The sequence below is a fragment of the Aotus nancymaae genome, unplaced genomic scaffold (genome assembly GCF_030222135.1).
Source record: "Aotus nancymaae isolate 86718 unplaced genomic scaffold, 86718_ANA_hifiasm-v0.15.2.pri h1tg000079l, whole genome shotgun sequence".
NCBI lineage: Eukaryota > Metazoa > Chordata > Mammalia > Primates > Aotidae > Aotus > Aotus nancymaae.
The window spans coordinates 20,600,027-20,617,941 of NW_026988494.1; the positions used below are offsets into that span (position 1 = coordinate 20,600,027).

At 57.7% G+C, this 17,915-nt stretch overlaps 1 protein-coding gene across 2 annotated transcripts; it reads right to left on the reverse strand.

Annotated features, from left to right (window-relative positions):
- Window positions 1-2,741: 2,741 nt before the first annotated feature.
- HR (HR lysine demethylase and nuclear receptor corepressor) lies at window positions 2,742-17,667 on the reverse strand. 2 transcript variants are annotated; one of them, XM_012435295.3, is made up of 18 exons: window positions 17,005-17,667; window positions 15,500-16,289; window positions 14,089-14,239; window positions 13,818-14,011; window positions 12,150-12,314; window positions 11,299-11,388; window positions 11,001-11,116; window positions 9,797-9,878; window positions 9,274-9,437; window positions 8,921-9,157; window positions 8,554-8,719; window positions 8,306-8,375; window positions 7,959-8,089; window positions 7,390-7,509; window positions 7,201-7,316; window positions 5,198-5,362; window positions 4,608-4,736; window positions 2,742-4,076 (listed from the first exon to the last, which is right to left on the reverse strand). In XM_012435295.3, the coding sequence occupies exons 1-18, from the start codon at window positions 17,665-17,667 to the stop codon at window positions 4,014-4,016; spliced, it is 3,612 nt and encodes a 1,203-aa protein (XP_012290718.2). In that variant the 3' UTR covers window positions 2,742-4,013. The 2 variants fall into 2 exon arrangements, with proteins under 2 accessions (XP_012290718.2, XP_012290719.2); XM_012435296.2 differs by lacking the exon at window positions 5,198-5,362.
- Between the last annotated feature and the right edge of the window lie 248 nt (window positions 17,668-17,915).

The following is a 17,915-nucleotide window of genomic DNA, read 5'->3' on the forward strand; positions in this document are numbered from 1 at the left end:
TGAGAGAATGAGATCATGTCTGGGCAGGGCTCTGGGAGCTTCAGAGGCAGCCTAAGGTAAACACCAGAAGGCCTCAGAGAGCAGAGACCGCAGCAAACCCAGGCTTGGCGCCGCCCATTATCCCATCCCGAGGGGAAAGCCTTCCCCAAAAGCCCCTCGTAAACCGTAAAGGCAGTGCTGAGAAAACAAAGAGGCAGGCGTTCCCAAGGCCTTGGGAGAGAACAGCGGTCAGACGGAGGCTGGAGAGGCTCCGAGACAAGGGAGGCAGCTGAGGGAGAATGGGAGGCTGGATGGGAAATGCCAGGGTCCCCATCAAGACAGCTGTGTGTCCTCTAGTCCCAGAGAGGGAAGAACCTTCTGGGTCAGTGTGATGGGCTGCATGGCATGGTGGATGGGAGTAGCTTGATGCTCCCAGCACCCATGCGGGCGAAACCGGAGTCAGTTGTTTCAGGGCATGTGTGCGCATGTGTGGGGGAGCAGGAAGGCCTGGGTAGGTGGCCACGGGGGTGGGGATAGGGACAGGCAGGCAAGGTTGGGTCAGGGTGTCTGTGATGTTAGCATCATGGACAGAGCAACAAGGCCTTTGTCTTGACAAGGAAGGAAGGTGAGAAGGGCAGGAGCCCAAGCTACAGGGGGAGCGGGAGGGCTGGCCACAGGCTAGCTCTCTGGGGGACCCTGGGGATGCCACATCTACCCTCCAGGCCATCTGTCAAATCCAGGCATTGCTGTATCCTGGAACAGAAAAAGGACATTAGTGAAAAAACTGGTGAAAGCCCAGTGAGGTCTGTTGCTTCGTTAGTAGTGTGGTATCAATACTAATTTCATAGTTTTGATCAAGGCACCACGGTTATGTAAGATGTTCACAATAGGGGAGGCTGGGTGAAGGATAATTGGGAACTTCCTGTGCTATCTTTGTGACTCAGCTGTAAATCTAAAATTATTTCAAAATAGAAAGCCTGAGCATGTATATTCAGGGCAACTTGAATCTATGCTCCTGGGTAAAAAGGGAAAAAAAAAAAGTCTAAGAATTTTATCAGAGGAAAAGAAGGCATTGGATATGCAACCTCGTGCTCACTTCCAGCTTGGCTGGTTGTATGTCTGGGATATCTGGGTGACAGAGGGGCTGGAGGCATGGCACAGCTTGGTAGACCCTGCAAGCAGCAGAGCCCCAAGGGTCTCTGTGAGGAACAGTGCCCCTGAGTGTCCCAAGAGGAGTCTCAGGGTCAGTCCCTACCTGGCCCAGCTGTGTTCTGAGGAGCAGTGCTGGAACAAATGAACATTGATTCACTTCTGTTTACAAAGAGTCAAACCAAATATGTCCTCGAGGGCATTGTGACCCACCTGGAAGGCCAGGGGGGTAAACAGGAGAGAAGGTCTTATGGGGAAGACAGAGGCTTAATGACACACTGTCCCTACCACAATGGGTAAAATGCAGAGAACCATCTTTCCACAGGAAAGACCCCGGATTTGGGGTTCTGGGGTGACATCAGGGCATGGTTACAGATGAAGTGGGGCACAGTGGATCATTCCTATAATCTCAGCACTTTCGGGGGCCAAAGTGGGCAGATCGCTTGAGCCCAGGAGTTCGAGACCAGCCTGGGCAGTGTGGCAAGACCCTATCTCTACAAAAACTACAAAAATTAGCCAGGCATGATGGTATGCACCAGTGGTCCCAGCTACTCAGGAGGCTGAGGTGGGAGGATGGCGTGAGTCCAGGAGGCAGAGATTGCAGTGAGCTGAGTTTGCACCACTGCATTCCAGTCTGTGTGACAGAGTGAGACCCTGTCTCAAACAAAAGATGAAACGTAGGTGGTAACGGGTCATTCAGGGCCACTTGGAACATGATCAGCTATAAAGCACATGCATTGGAAGGAGAAGGACAGAGAGGAGGGCAAGCCTGTCTTTAAACTCCAGTGAGAGCTAAGACTATAATGTACACAAAGTGGCTTGACTCAGAAAACTTGGTTCAAATCCCAGTTCTGCCACTAAAATTGCTCTGTGACCTTGGGTAATGTACTTAATTGCAGCTTGCCTGTTTCTTCTTCTGTAAAATGGAAATAAATCTTGTCTGTCTCAAAATTGTGATAATGGATTAACTGAGATCATTTAAATGAAAGGGATTAAATTAGATAAATTATTATTATGTTGTTACTATTTTGGAGACAGAGTCTTATTCTGTTGCCCAGGCTGAAGTGCAGTGGCATGATCTTGGCTCACTGCAACCTCTGCCTCGTGGGTTCAAGCAATTCTCCTGCCTCAGCCTCCTGAGTAGATGGGATTACAGGCACACGCCACCATGCCCAGCTAATTTTTTTGTTTGTATTTTAGTAGAGACAGTGTATCATGTTGGCCAGGCTGGTCTCGAACTCCTGACCTCAAGTGATCTGCCCACCTTGGCCTCCCAGAGTGCTGGGATTACAGGCGTGAGCCACCGTGCCCGGCCTTGTGTTTTTTTTTTTTTTTTTTTTTTAATAAAGGATGGTTTTGTAAATCATGGCAAAGCCCCTTAATAGAATCTAAGCAGTCATTTAAAATGAAGGTTAGGTAGCAACATAGAAAATGATTATGATATGGTGTTGAAAGAAACCAAGGCCAAATCACAGCAATCCAGCCATGTGTACATGGCTTCCTCCCTCCCTTGGAAAGCACTAGAGGAAATATGCCAGTATACTCATATTAGTTGGAGGTGTGTAATGATGGGCTCGAAGGTGACTTTATTTTCTGAATGTTCTCAAAGTATATTCAGCTTATAATAAAAAACTTTATTTAATTAAAAAAGTCCCCAAACCACAGCAGGAACAATTAGGTTTGACAAGAGTGGGAGCATTTTTCTTTGTGGGGCTGAAATACACAAGAGAAGAGGGAGAGGCCATAGCGCCACCAGAAGCCTGTAGGCGTGGGGTGGGGACAAGGAGGGTTCACTATCTGAAGCAGTCGGGTTCATTCCCAGGGTGGCTGGGCCTGGTGCGCATCATGGCCACCAAGGGCAGACAGGTGGGGCAAGGGCTCTTCTGGACCACACTCCTGGATCTCCAGGTCAAGGTAGATGGGAGAGATGGGGTGGCTTGGAGCTTGCTGGGTGGAGTAGGGCTCCAGAATCCCTGTACAGGGCAGTCACCTTGCAGCTGTGCCCCAGGACTCTGCCTTGCCTGCTGTTGCACGCAAGAGCATCTTTAGGGGACAGTCCCCCCACCCCACCCAAAGGCTCCTCAGTGGGAGGCAGGGACCCAGGCCCCAGAAGAACAGCAGGCAGTGGTGTCCTGTCCCTTGGGCCCCAGCTCTGGCCCGCCCTACTCCATTTGCCTCTACTCTAGGGCAGACTTCCATGTCTCCCTCCCTCCCTGGACCATGTGGCCTGCAGGGTCAGGGCCAACCACACTGGCAGCAGTCACAAAACAATAGACTTTAATGGAAATCATGAAGGAGAAAAGCGGGCAGACGGGCAGTGGGCTGAATGACATCACCCATGCTGCTCCCTCAGCCAAGCCTGTGCAGCCCCTGATGCCACCCTCTCACACTCCCCAGATCTTCCGGCAGGAGGGCGGAAGGTCGGGCCCCCTTCTTCAGCATGGCTGCAGCGAGCCCAGTGAGGATTCGGCGGTGGAAGCGGAGCGGGGCAGTAGAGCGGGCTCAGCGAGAGAGAGCAGCAGGAGGAGGTGTTGCTTAAGCCAGAATGATTACCGAGGTACCCCAAGGAAGGGCTGTTTGTGTCCTGGGTTGGAGGAGTGGGCTTTGGAGGAAGTCAGTCACCTCCAATGTGTGCCTGGTACCATGGAGAGGGGCACAGGGCAGGGGAGGTGCCAGCCTGAGAAGGACAGGTGTGAGCTTGGTGGCACTGTGGTTGTTGGCTTGAGGGGGAGGGGAATAGGGTACCTAGCTTGTGCCCAGAGTGGTGCTTGTGGGGTTGACCGGAAATCCCCAAGTCCCCTAGTGTCATTCCCTGCTAAAGTCGTGCCTGGGCTGACCGCTTGGTCTACCTGTCCCCATCCCTACCCGAGACACCCAGCATCCCTCTATTTGGCCTCCTGTAACGTCCCCACGGCCACCTTCACTGCTTGGAACACAGCCCAATCCATCTAGGAAAAAGAGGACAAATAATTTTCAGTGACATTCCTGGGTCCACCTCTATCTCCCACCCGTCTTAAAAGGAATACTCTGGCCGAGCACGGTGGCTCAAGCCTGTAATCCCAGCACTTTGGGAGGCCGAGGTGGGTGGATCATTTGAGGTCAGGAGTTCGAGACCAGTCTGGCCAACGTGGTGAAACCCCTCCTCTACTAAAAATCCAAAAAAAAAAAATTAGCCGGGCTTGGTGGCAGGCGCCTGTAATCCCAGCTACTCAGGAGGCTAAGGCAGGAGAATCACTTGAACCGGGGAATTGGAGGTTGCAGTGAGCCAAGATCATGCCGTTGCACTCCAGCCTGGCTGACAGAGCAAGACTCTGTCTCAAAAAAATAAAACAAAGTAAGCAAAAGGAATATTCTTTCCCCTGCACAGGGTGGCTCCCTATTTGGCACAGGGTGGGATCTGCTATGTCCACTGCAGCTGTGGCACGGGGAGATGGGGGCTCGGGCAGCACACCCGGCCTGCTGGCCCACATTGCACTTACCTGGGCATAAAGCAGGCGGCAGTCAGGGGGAAGGCTGGGTCCCTGGTGGCAGAGCTGAGCAGAGAGGGCGGAGGTCTCAGGGGAGAGGAAGTGCTGAGTGACGCTGACCGTGCTCACCAGGCCCTGCACCTGTGTTGGGGGGACATGAACAGGTGGTCAGCGAGGCTCAAGGTCATGCATCCTCTTCCTGTCCCCCTGGTCCCTGAGTTTCGCTTCATCTAATGACAGCCCACCCCCATTGCCTGGCTCTCAGAGAGCAGATTCTTGGAAGCACCACTGGACACCTCAAAGGCTGTGGCCAAAACACGGCCTAAGGGCTGCCAGAGAGACCCCAAAGCCTCCCCGTGAGTCTTCTGGCATCAGCATGCCCAGGAGCCCAGGATTGGACTGTGGCACAGTCCCAGTTGGGCTTGGTGACTTCAAGTCCTCTTGGCGCCCCCATTTCCTCTCCCCGCACAGCAGCGTGCAGCTCCCTGCCCTGCCCAGCTCTGGGGTGTTGAGGGAATGTGGATGCCTGCGGTGTTGTTCATTGCTTGGGTTGCTCCTGCCATCCTAATCTCCCCGCAGAGCCCCTGCCTGCCGGGAAGCACCTGGTGGGGAGCCCCTGCAGGCACCAGCACGGCCTCTCCAGGGGCCTGGAGCAGGGTCCAGCAGCTCACGCCCCACTCCTCCCGCAGGCGCCGCCGCAGCCCTGCATCCAGGTAGCAGCTGCCTGGGGCGCCAGGCTCCAGGGCGCCTGCCCCAGCCGAGCACACCTCAAAGAAGAGAAGGGGAGATGAGTGAGATGGGGCAGGCAGGGCAGGGCTGCAGGAGGATGGGGCACAGACTTCCCAGAGGCCAGGGGTGGAGAGAAGAGCTGAAGGGTCAAGTCTTGAAGGACAGGCAGGGAGGGCATGGCTTGGTTGCTTGGGCCTGGGGCAGCTCAGGTTGGCAGAACACACATTTGGCTGGAAGGAGCTTAGAAGGAAGGGATTCAAGGTCCTACAGGTGGGCAGACTGAATCCCTGCATTTCTGGGGCTGGAGGCCTTGAGCAGCCTCTGTGACCTCGGCCACTCTGCTCCCTGTCTCAATGCTACCCCTTTCCGCAAAACCCAGGAAGACGTCCTGCATAATCTCAGTTCGTAAACTGTCTTATGCAGGACTTCTTAACCTGAAGTCTTTGGCTGGCCAGAACTGTGCTCAGTGGCGGGTGTGGAGGGAGCTGTATGTCCCTCGGGGGACAACCCAAAGCATTCATCAGAGGCTCCCTAAAATCCCTGATACAGAAAAAGGGAGGGCCACTGAGAGGCTCTGGGTCCTAGAGGGTGAATAGGCTTTCGGACCAGGCTGAGGCCTCTGCAGCAGCCACAGCTACGGGGGCCTCACAAGCCCAACCAGATCAGGGAGCTCTTAGGGCAGGCAGGGACTTGCAGAACCAGCATCGTGCTTGAACCAGCCACCAGCCCAATCTACCCACAGCAAGGACCTCAGCCACTGCCCCTGGGCTTAGGGCTGCAAGATGGGGCTGTGGGGGAAAGGAAGGCTGGCGAAGCAGTCTGGACTGCAGGGGAGTCCTGGCCAGGTGCCAAGATTCCCTTGCTCTTGGAGATGCAGGTCCACCCTGGCACAGAACAGTGTTTCCCAGGCCACCCAGGGAGAATGTGCCCCTCAGCCCTGCTCCGTGAGTCACTGGGTTGGGCCGTGGGGACTGCCCATGGCCAGCCCCACCCAGCCTGGACGAGGCCATCTGTGTGTGGAGGTGTGCTTGAGTGCTGCCCTCTGCATGTCGCAGCATCTGTGTGTGCATCTGCACATTTGTGCCTGTGCGCGGGAGGGGGACACACCACGCTGGCCTCTGCACGTCTCTGTGTATGTGCCTTGGCGAGGGGTGGCACTTGGTGGAAGTCTTTTCCCCAGGATAATGAGGGCCCAGCTGGACTTGGGAACCACGGGGCTGCCCTCACCTTACCCCTGGCCTCTCTCCTCCCCTGCACCTCAAGCTTCTTGCCTCCTGCCCACCCCATCACCTTCCCCTTCCCCCACTCCTCACCTGGCCCCTCTCTCCCTCCGCCTCCCTCAGCTCCCTTCCTTGCTAGCCCCTCTGGGAGCACCTCCTCCAGGCAGTCTTCCCTAACAAGGTGCAGATACCAAAAGGAGGGCAGCAGGATAGAGTCTCAGAGGCATCGGAGCTGCCTGCCCCCTGGAAAAGCATAGAGTAGTGACCTGAGCCCATGACAGACAGAAGCTCAGATACCAGCCCTACCACTGAGCCTCTGGGTTCGCATCTGCAAGTGGGAAGGGAGCAGTGCCTCCTGATGGGGTGGTGGAGGCTGGGATTGTAACAGATACTAAGGCCCTAGCACCACATCCAGCCTTAGGCAGCTGGTGCTCTCATTTCAAAACCTTCGGGTCCAGGCTCAGAGAAGGGGCAGGGGGCTATCCGGGTCCCCTCTGCCTTCTCTGCACCTGTCTGTGCAGCTCACCTGAGAACATGAGGTGGATGAGCACACTGGGACTAAACACTAGGGTGGGCTCCCGGCCAGACAGGACTAGACAAGCTTCTGGGGCTGGGTGGGGCAGGGGTAAGGGGAGGGCTCCCAGCTGCCTCCTCACCATCTGGAGAAAGCGGCGGATGCGCTGGGCGTCCTGTGCCCGGAACACGTGCCATACAGTGCTGATCTGGCTGCCCGGAGACCAGAGCCCCTCCCCGTCCAGGCCTGAAAGGAAGTCTGAAGAGGGAAGTGCGATCAGGCAGGCCCAGGGCCCACACTTGCAGACACTCGCCTCTGCCCGAGGACCTACCTTTCTGTGCCTGGTGCCAGGCAGGCACTGGTGCCTCAGCGTGCACCAGGACACTGACCAGGTCGGCCACCTCCATGCAGAGGTTCTTGGTCCCCAGGTGTCCCCGGTGCGGGTTCACACCTGTATGGCAATAGAGTAAGAACGGTTAGAAATGGAATCAGAGGCCGGGCACAGTGGCTCACGCCTGTAATCCCAGCACTTTGGGAGGCCGAGGTGGGTGGATCTTTTGAGTTCAGGAGTTTGAGACCAGTCTGGCCAACATGGTGAAACCCTGCCTCTACTAAAAATACAAAAAAAATTAGCTGGTGTGGTGGCACATGCCTGCAATCCTAGCTACTCAGGAGGCTGAGGCAGGAGAATTGCTTGAACCTAGGGGGCAGAGGTTGCAGTGAGCTAAAATCATACCACTACACTCCAGCCTGGGTGACAGAGTGAGACTTTATTTCAGAAAAAAAAAAAAAAATGGAATCAGAGAAGCGCTTCAGGCCCCAGGGCCTTGGCACAGACGCTTGTGTGCCCCGAGATGACAGGCATGGGAGTAGGGACTGGGCGGGTAGAGGGCCACTCACCATAGGCTGCCCAGAGCTGGGGCTCCAGTGGACACAGGGCATGGCCCGGTGGGAGGTAGGAAGCCAGGTTGAGTTTCCCATGGTGGGCGCAGTATTCTGGGAGTGGCAGGCTGACAGCTAGGTTCTCCACTCTGTAGGGGGAAGGGGTCATGCCCAGCAGGCCCAACCTGGGCTCCAGAGACCCTATCAAAGCCACCCCCCACTGCTGGGGTAACTCCCAGAGGGCAAATGTGAGAGCACCAAGGGCCACGGGGTGGGGGTGGGGGTCAGAGGATGAGGGGAGGGCAGAACGAGGCGGGGCTTGCGGTGGCTGGGGAGGTAGGTCTGGCCCTTGGTGACAGACACACCTGCTGGTATCCTCATCCCCCAGAGCTCGGTGCAGCAGGAGGACAGAGCCCTCGTCTGACTTTGAGCGAACTAGAGGAAGAGACAGAATGGCCATTGGCCCAGGGAGGGGCCTCCTCGGCCTGAAACCCCTGCCCCGGTGGCAGCAACACCTGCTTCCAGCCCCTCAGCGTCCTCTGGGACTCCTCTGCCACCCAGTCCCTAGGGCTTGGGCTCCCAGCTCTCTCTCCCCTGTGTTGGGGACACTTACGCTCAGGCCAGGAGAAGCCCTCCCAGAATGTGGTGCTGCCCAGGCTGGTAGGCTGGGGAGGCCCAACAGGGCTCAGCGCCTGCACCTGGCCTCCAAGTGCCCCAAGAGCCTCTGCGCCCCACAGGTTGCTCTGCAGTGTCCTCTGGATCCCTGACACCAACACAGGCTGTCGGGGGAGAGGAAGGAGGCCATGAGAAGGTGCCCACCGTGGCCGGGCGAGAGCGTGTCGTAAGGTCAGTAGGACAGCATGGGGACAGCCCTCCTGCTCCCTCGGAGCCGCCGGGTCCGTCTGAGTCTAGGGACCAAGGCCCTGAGGGGCAGGTGGGTGGCCAGGGCTGGGAGGGGAGGGGCAGGGTGGGCGCCTCACCTGGCCCTGTCTCCAGTGCTCCTGAAAGAGGTGGAAGCCTCGCCGAGGCCGGGGCTCCTGCAGCCATAGCAAAGCCCCTGGGGGAGGCAGCCGGGGCCGCACTGGAGACAGGGGCAGGCCCAGACCCTTGCGCAGGCCCGGGCCAGCTCGAAGCCCCGGCCCCAGGGCCTTCTCCTGGATCTTCCGTTCCACCACCTGCGCGATAATGCTGTCCAGGATGTTGGTAATGCGGTCATCCTGCAGTAGGGACGCAGGAAGGGGCACAGGGGCTCAGGACCCGCCCAGCCCCACAGAGAGGGCAGCCCAGCCTCTGGTCTCCTGGCTCCCAGCCCTCCCTCCGTGCCCTCACTCACACTGGGCAGAGCCGGAGTGACAGGGGCGAAGGCCATGTGTATCCGCTCATGGCCCAAGCAGAGTTTGACCGCGGTAGAGGCCAGGAGTTCGCAGAGAGAAGGACAAGGCAGGGGCCCTCGGCTGGCACGGTCCTCTGCTGGGGTCTCAGTGGAATCTGGGGTTTCTGTCCAGGAGGAAGATGGTCAGGGGCTTTGCGTTTGGTCCCTCCCCTTCCCCGTGCTTCTCTTTCCTCTCTTCTTGGCTGAGCTCAATCTCCCCCTACCAGGACCCTCCACCTCAGCTCTGCTCTGGGTCTCCTCCGCTACTACCCTTCCTGCAGGTAGCTCCAGAACCTCTAAAAGGAGGGGTTCAGAGGGGGTCTGGCCAGAGAAGGTGTTTGGAGACATGTCTTGAGGGGAGTGACGGAGATTATTGCGGGGGCTGCTAAAGTTCCTGGAGACTTCCGCTGCCTGTCACCTCCTCCGTCAAACTCTGGCCCAGCCTCCCTCCTGCACAGGCCAAGGGGCCAGAGGAGCCGCTCACCCTCTTTGATGCTCTTGGTCCTGTGGGTGTCCCCATTGCAGGAAGGTTGTGGAGCTGGGGGCGTTTTCTGTGTCGATTCCTTCTGTTAAGCCCATCCACCCGCCCCCATCCAACCAGAGATTTAAAAATGGCAGACACAATTCAACACAACCCACAAGAATGAACAGTGGACTCTTGTCAGTCCTAAAATCACATTTATAGGGGCAAAATGTTATAGGATATAATGTTAGGTGGAAAAACACTGCTCGTGGGTTTCCACCTGTGGTAGGGTCTACAGTCTACTAAAACAGACAGATGGCTGCGAAGAAACGCGTCAAAACTACCAGTGGTATTAAGGCCATCATCATTTTCTTCCTTACACTTGTCTGCATTTTCCAAAATTTCCACAGTGGGTATGTAACAGTGTCTGGCACCCAAAATGCATTCAATGAACTATTTTTTTTTTTTGAATGAATTACTTTTTTTTTTTTTTTTTTTGAGACGGAGACTTGCTCTGTCACCTAGGCTGGAGTGCAGTGGTGCGATCTCCGCTCACTGCAACCTCTGCCTCCTGGTTTTAAGTAATTCTCCTGCTCACCCTGCCGAGTAGCTGGGACTACAGGCACGCATCACCATGCCCAGCTAATTTTTTTGTTTTTGTATTTTTAGTAGAGACTGGGTTTCATGATATTCGCCAGGATGGTCTTGATCTCCTGACCTCATGATCTGCCCGCCTCAGCCTCCCAAAGTGCTGGGATTATAGACATGAGCCACCGTGCCTGGCCATGAATGACTTTTATAATAAGAACATGAATTTCATAAAAGCTTTGCAAAATGCACATTGAGCGCCTACTAGGTATTAGGTACTGGGGATACTGAAAGGCGGGCCAATGCTCCACCCGAAGGAACCCATGGCCTGGGGACACGGTCACACCAACAAGCTCCTCTAGCATGATGTGGCAGGCACTGAACTAGAATCTGCACAGAGTAGGGCAGAACTCCAGGAAGGCAGGAGGTGAGGACTTTCAGGGCATGGGGGTGGGAGGGCCTGCCCTGGAGAGCCTGCATGGCTCCTGATCCCCAGGGGAAGGTGGGAATTAGCCTGATTCCACAGGCTTCTCTCTCGATTTTCATCCCCACCAAAAAAAGGGGGGAGGGCAAACCCCTGCAAAGGTCAGTCATTTGCAGGCACGATACCCAACCGGTGGTATGCCCTGGGTCTTACCTGCTGGCCTGCATTCCCGGGGGCCCACACCCGGGCATCAGCTTGGCAGGGGCAGTGCCCCCGGATATCAAACTTGACCCAGACCTGGTGCATTGCAGTGCTCAGCTCTGCCAAAGCTGGGGGTGGGGGTGGGCAGGAGAGGGAGGTTGGTGGTGAGTGTAGACCAACAGGCAGCCCGGGCAACTTGGCTTTGCCAAGCAGAAGGGCATGGCACTGGGGGGGAACGGACAATCAGACAGGAAGCTGGTTTCCCTCAGGACCCAACCTCTGCACACCCCACCCCTCCAAGACGGCTCACCCTGGCTGGAGACAAACTGGGTCAGCATCAGGGAACAGGCAGCGTGCCCAGCCTCCTGCGTGCACTGCTCCGTGGACTGCTCCCGAGAGCCTGTGGGCAGGAGGGGAAAAGCAGGTTCAGAAATCAAGGTAATCACAGGTTAAGGTCAGAGAAGGTCAGGACATGAGATCTAAATCCGGGGACTCAATAGTCCGTAAAACTTGTGCTTTCTGGAAACCTGGGTCACACAGAGACACCGCATTCTTGGCTTGTAGAAGGCACAGCCTTTAATGTGCCGAGATGCTTTGCAAGTCCCCAGGCTAACCATGTGGAAGACAATGTTCTAAAGCTCATCTGACCCTGCAGCTCTTTTTGGTCATGCCTTCTGGAACACGGGGAAAAATTTCAAGCTCTCCCATGGCCAACTTGAGCCAAGGGAGAGAAAGCTGAGAACCATGAAAAAAACAGGGCGAAACCAGAAGACCTGAGTCTACATCCTGGTTGCAACGCTTGACTGACTGTGTGACCTTGGACAAGTCACTTATCCTCTGAGATTTTCTTATCTGGAAAATGAAGGCAATAATAGCCACTTCACGGCGTTACAGTAGTTTTTAAAGGATGCCAGCTGAGCAGAGTGGGAGATGCAGAGAGGGCACTCGCCTTTGTTTAAGGGTGGTCAATGACGCAGGCATGCTCCTCTGATCTGCAGAGAGGGGACTTCTGTTCTAAGGGCATTGAACCACGGTGGCTGAGAATGCGGCTGGGCAGTGGGTCGGGGGCTTTTTGGGGCGTGGCAGCCAATGAATGACCACAGCCTTGGGGCAGTCCACTGAGGGCTCCCTCCAGCCCTCCCGCCCCTGGCCCCCTCCTACCTGCTTTCTCCCTGGCCCGCCCAGCGCCTGCCACACGACCACAGGCCACACACAGCCGGTGGCTGCAGTGGGGACATCGCCAGTGGGTGTTGAAGAGTCCATGGTGGCAACGGCTGCAGCAGCGTGGAATGCCTGGGTTGTCCTCTGTCACAGCTGGCCCCTGGCCTGCTGCCCACGGAGGGAACAGGGTCAGAGGGTGAAGGCAGCGGGCCCCATTGAAAAGCTTCACGTGAGAAGGATCCAGGAAGGGGCAGGAGAACAGGGAGTAGCTTCCATGGAAGCCCCCTGCGCCCGCCCGCCAGAGAATGGAGGCAGGCTCCTTGACAGCTACCCCCTGCTTACTCCACAGCCCCTTAAGAGCCTCCCCGAAGAAACCATCCTCTCCAGCAAACACTTCCAGGGACAGTGGAAGTCCTGGCTCCACCATTCCTGCCCCACACCCAGCCCTGCCCCAGGGACTTCCCCAGTGGCCCTGAATTACTAATCCGCACCACTTCTAGCATATTCTTCCTCCACCTCCTTTCCTCCAAGCCCTACATGCTGCCAGAAATGGTAACTATGCTCAGGTGACACTTCCTCCAGGGGACTTTGTTGTTTTAAGACAGTGTCTCACTCTGTCACCTAGGCTGGAGTGCAGTGGTGTGATCCCAGCTCGCTGCAGCCTCCATCTCCTGGTCTCAAGTGATCCTCCCACCTCGGTCTCCTGAAGTGCTGGGATTACAGGTGTAAGCCACCACACCCAGCCAGAAGTGGGGTTTTTTAAGAGCCAAGTATCAGACTCAGCCCTTCTTGGTAGGTGGAAAAGGTGCCATGGAGTACAATTCAACAAACACCTTGCCTTTGGGCGCAGGGGACTCAGAGGTGGTCAGGACTTGGCCCTGCCTTGTAGTGCTCACATTCCGGGTAGGGAGATGGACCCATAAATACGGCAATGACCATGGCACCACGAGGTGGGTGCTGGAGACGGAAAATGCCAGGGAAGGGTGAGGATGGGAATGAGGAGGAGCTTCCCAGGAGGGCCCCAGAGGATGAGTAAGTTTTCATTCAGCAGGTAGGCAGGGAGGAGGAGGGCATTCCAGACACAGGAAAGCCAGTGCCAAGGCCCAAGGGGATGACAAGCTCCAGGGAGCCGGGAAGGGAAAGATGGATGGCGTGTGTGCCGGGAACCCAGGCTGGGAGTGGCGGGAGCCAGCAGGGAGCCGGCTGAAGACACGCCAAGGAGCCTGCCCTGTCTGGGGCTAGAGGGAGCTGGGGGGGGTCTCCGCCGAACACCGACCAGGAGCCCGGGGCTCTGTGCTTAAGAGGAACTCTCTCTGCTGGGAAAGGCGACCCCAGTGAGTGCCTGGAGCCAGAGGAACTTTAGGCTAGGTCCTGCCAGCCCTCCAGGCCCAGGAGCTTCACCTGACCCCACAAGCTACCCCACCTCAGGAGCTACCCTACATCCTGGTGCCTTGCAGATACTTGGCACTCGTTCTTGTTTTCCCAAAAACTCCCAGAGAACTGGGCCGTACCCAGTTTGTCACCTTGGTGACGTCCCCACCCAGGCCAGGAACTCTTCTGAGGTTGCCTGAGGTCTAGGAGCCGGCAGTGTGGGTGGGGCCAGGGGAGGGACGCCTGGGGCTCCCCATACAGTGCAGACCCCAGGCAGACCCAGTAGGTCCTGCTCACCTTCGCGCTGGGCCCAGGCAAGAGCCTCCCGCTCCCTCCGCAGCAGGCGGCACAGTCGGTCCCCCAAGCCACTGAGCAGGTGCTTGGCGAGGCCCGTGCTGAGCCGGCCATTAGGGCTGGACCCTGGGTCTTCCTCAGAGCTGGAGCTGGCGGCTGTGTCTTCCTCTGGCTGTGGCTCCTCTCCCAGAGGCAATCTGGACAGAGGGCAGGGGAAGGTGAGGAGGGAGGCCTGGCCAGAGGGCACTGGAGGCATCCAGGGTCAAGGGCTCACCTCTGCACTTGCTGAGGGTGGTAGGCAGGCCCTCCTCCCTCTCCAGATGCCTGGGCACAACCTTGACATGGAGCCAGTTTTGCAGAGAGAGCCAGGCATGGTATGTCCTGAAGCCCTGGGTCCGGGAGACTGGCCCGGCCATCGTGGGGTCCTGAGGGGACAATGTGGGAGGTGAGGAGTCAGGGTTTCCTGGGCTGCTGGGAACCCCATCCCGTGCCTTAGCGTCCTGCCTGTCCACACACAGAGCCAGCCCAGCTCCTCGCCCCAGGTCTCTGAAGCCTAATTCAGAACCAGCAGGAGTGGACCAGGCAGCTGGAAGCCTCAAACACCAGGCTGAGCAGGGAGTCTGAGGATGCCCTGGCACCGGGCCGGCAGCTGAGGGAAGAGGTTGTCTGGTGCGTTGCACCCAAGGCTTTGGGCAGCTGGGGCAATCGTCCTGACACAAGCGCAGGATCCAGCCAGTGTAGACTTTGGATAGCTCCACTGTGGGTTTGGTGATGCCACTGACCACTGGCCACGTGACAGGAGGAGACAATCCTAGCGTGGACGGAGAGTGCTGGAAGGTGAGAAGGCTGGAGAGTTTCGACACAGGCCACAGGTGCAGTAACCCAAGAAGGCGAAGGGGCCAACAACTTCCCAGCCAGGGCAGAGGCCTGAGAGGGCACAGCAGGCCCATGCCAGGTGCAGGGGCATTTGGGCAAGGCCATGGAGAGTCCTGATCCACACCCAGCCGTCCAGGAAGCTGAAAAACTGAAGTGCTCCTGAAGAACTGAGGCTGGGCCAGCAGTGCGAGGGCCCTCCATGGGGGCGCAGTGTGGCAGAGGACTCCATGGTGCGCCCAGAGCCCTATAACACTGGCAGAGTCCAAACTGAGTCTCCAGCTCCATCTGGCCGAGAGAGCAGCCGTTCCTGGCCAGGACAAGGGATCCTTCAGGACAGGCCATCCCCACACAGGGATTTGTGGTATAAGCAGTCCTTGCAGTGAACATTGCTTGAGTGTTCACTGGGTGCCAGGAATTCTTCCAAGCTCTTGCAGTGAATTATTCTAGCATTTAACTTTTGCAGCAGTCTTTCTGGGGCAGGTGCCATCTTCAGCCCCACTTTATAGATGAAGTAACTAAGGCCCAGAGAGGTGAAGCAACCAAGTCAGAGACGAGGCGCTCTAGCTCCAGAGCCATGCTCCTACTCATGTCATTATACTGTCACCAACACACCAGGGCTTGGGAGGAGACGGAGATAGAAGCCACTTGCTAGAAGGCTCTGGCCTGGAGATGCTGAGGAAGGCCTAGCAAGCCATCGTGATCCAAGCTGTGGTCCACTCACAAAGCCTACAGACCCCCTCAACATGCGAAGCCCCAGCCCCAGCTGTGCCCTCCCATGCAGCGCCTGCAGCCCCTCCAGGCCCTCTTACCTCTCTGGTCATCTTGCTGTCCCGAGTCTGCCTTGTTCCCTACTGATGTGTCCCGCACCTCCTGCCAACCCCCGGCCCCCTGTCCTGCAGTGCCTGGGAAAGGGTCCGGTGGCCGTTTGGGGGCTGGGCTGCCCACTGCTCCCAGGACTTCGGGGCTGCCTGCCCTCTTGAGGGCCTGGAGCCGAGCAGCTGGCTTCTCCTCAACCTCAGGGCAGCCGCGTGGACATTCAAACTGCTCTGAGTGCCGCGTGAGCCATGTCTTCTTCAGCTTGGTGTGGTGGCTTGGGGGGCAGGCCCTGGGGCCAGAGGCCTTGTTCACTTCCTCGCTGGGTTCGCTGGCTCCACTGGCACCCCCATCCAGGCCCTCCTGGCACTTCCCACAAGGGCCAAGACCCCCATCTTTAGTGGGCCGGTAGGATGAGCAGCAGCCCTCCCGGGTAACAGGCGGCTCGGGAGAAGGACACCTTGGTGTGGCTGGTGGCCCCGGGTGGTACCCAAGGCTCCCACCGCCTGGCCCAGCCCAGACATTGCCAAGAGTATGAACGAGGCCTGGGGCACAAGTGGGCCAGGGGGTCTGGGGCACAATGTCTGGCTGCCCCAGGAAGAGTGGGCAAAGATTCTGCTGCTGGCCGGCCCCCGTCTCTCCATCCCTCGGGTGCAGTGAAGGGCGTTCGGTCTCCCCGGCTCTCTGCAGGTGCCTACCAGGGGTTAAGCCCGACACCCTAGGTTCCACAGCTGCCAAGGGCTCCTTTGCCAACCTGAGAAGGCTCGGATCCTTGTGGTAAAAGCCCTAGAGGGAAGAGAAAGGGTTACGCTCGGGCTGACTTGGGCTCCCGGTGCCTAAAAGGACAGGCAGAACTGACAAGCAAGGATGGTGAGAATACTGAAGGTCTCACATTCTGATTAGTGGATGGCACTGCTCTAGGTCTCTGGAGCACCTCTGCCGCTGTCTTGGCAACCCCACATCCTCCCCCGGGATTTCTGAGGCTTCCCCGAAATCCAGCACTAAAGGATGAACGCCGGGCACAGCCAAATGGCATCCCGGGTCTGTTCAGGCCGTTTGGTGTCCTGTGCCATACTGTGTTTTAAGTGTTTTAAAATCTCATCCCTGGGAGTGGGAGTAATCTATGGGGGAGGTGCCCTAGACACGGGCCATGGGGTCCCCTGCACATCCCACGCTCAGATAGAGTGGCCTTGCCAGCCCGCCCATCTCCTCCCAGGAGAAGCCATACATTCCAAGGCCAGAGTTCCCAGGACCTTATCCTGGGCAGACAATGGATGAGTCAGCGGCTGCAACGACCTGAGGGGAGGGGAGGCCTAAAGATGAGCTTCTCAGGGGAGGGCTTGCTGGGGTCAGCTGTGGGGCCTGGGACAGCTCCGAGCTGATGGACCTCTCTACCTTGGTGCTGCCTTCCCTTTCTATCACAGTGGAAGGGCAGCTTGGGGACCACCGAGCTACTTTGCAAGGCCAGAGCCCCAGGTACCCTCTCTGCCCCTGAACTCACCTTGCCACCTAAGCCGAAGGCAGAGGGCACTTTGGGCTGGCCCCCGGAGTATACCCAGGGGTGCGGGGCCAGGGGCCAGTCACGTGGCTGCTCTGGGGGCAGGCCAGACACTAGGTAGGGTGGCAAGCACGTGGGCACCCAGAAGGGGGCTCGCTCCAGGATCTTGGTCTCCAGAAGGAAAGGGCAGTGCCAGGGCCGGAAGGCCACGGGGTCACTCTTGAGATGGGCACCACTATGCTCAGGCATCAGGGGGCCACAGCGAGGTGGGCACGCTGGCCCGCAGAATGGCAGTGGATGGGCAAGCATGGCCTCCTTCCAGCGCAGTCCCTCTTTGCTGCCCAGCCAGCTGGCCTTTCTCTCCCCATTCTGGGTGCCCTCACCCTCCACAAGTTGGAGATTGTCCTTGGTGCCCTGCGGGAAGCCAGGGGGAAGCCAGGAGTCTGGAGTGCTCAGGACGCCCCTCCAAAACGGAGCAGGCTCTCCCAGACACAGCGGCCCACGGTGCAGGCCATCTTGAGGTGGGGTGCCTGGCTCCTGTCTCACGATGCCGTTCTCTGGGGCCGTCTTCTCCCAGGTTGGGGTGCCCTTCAGGAAGCTGGGCGTACTCTCCATCACTCTCCTGCCCTCATGGGGCTCTCCCAGAGGGGGGGGTCCCTGGAGCATAACCATCAAAGCATGAGCTTCTGGGGCACATGCCCCAAGCACCTTACGGCCTGCTACAGAGTGGGCACCGCCCTGGCAGAACCAAGGCAGCTCAAACCAGTAAGGCAAGTGCCAACCCACAGCTGGGCACCATGCTGCCTCTTCACATGCAGCCCGACGCATCTTGCTCCTTCAGTGTGAGGATATCACCTCTTCCCCAAATGCCACCTGGGCCAGCGCCCCTCAGCAGAGACTGCCATTGCTAGTCA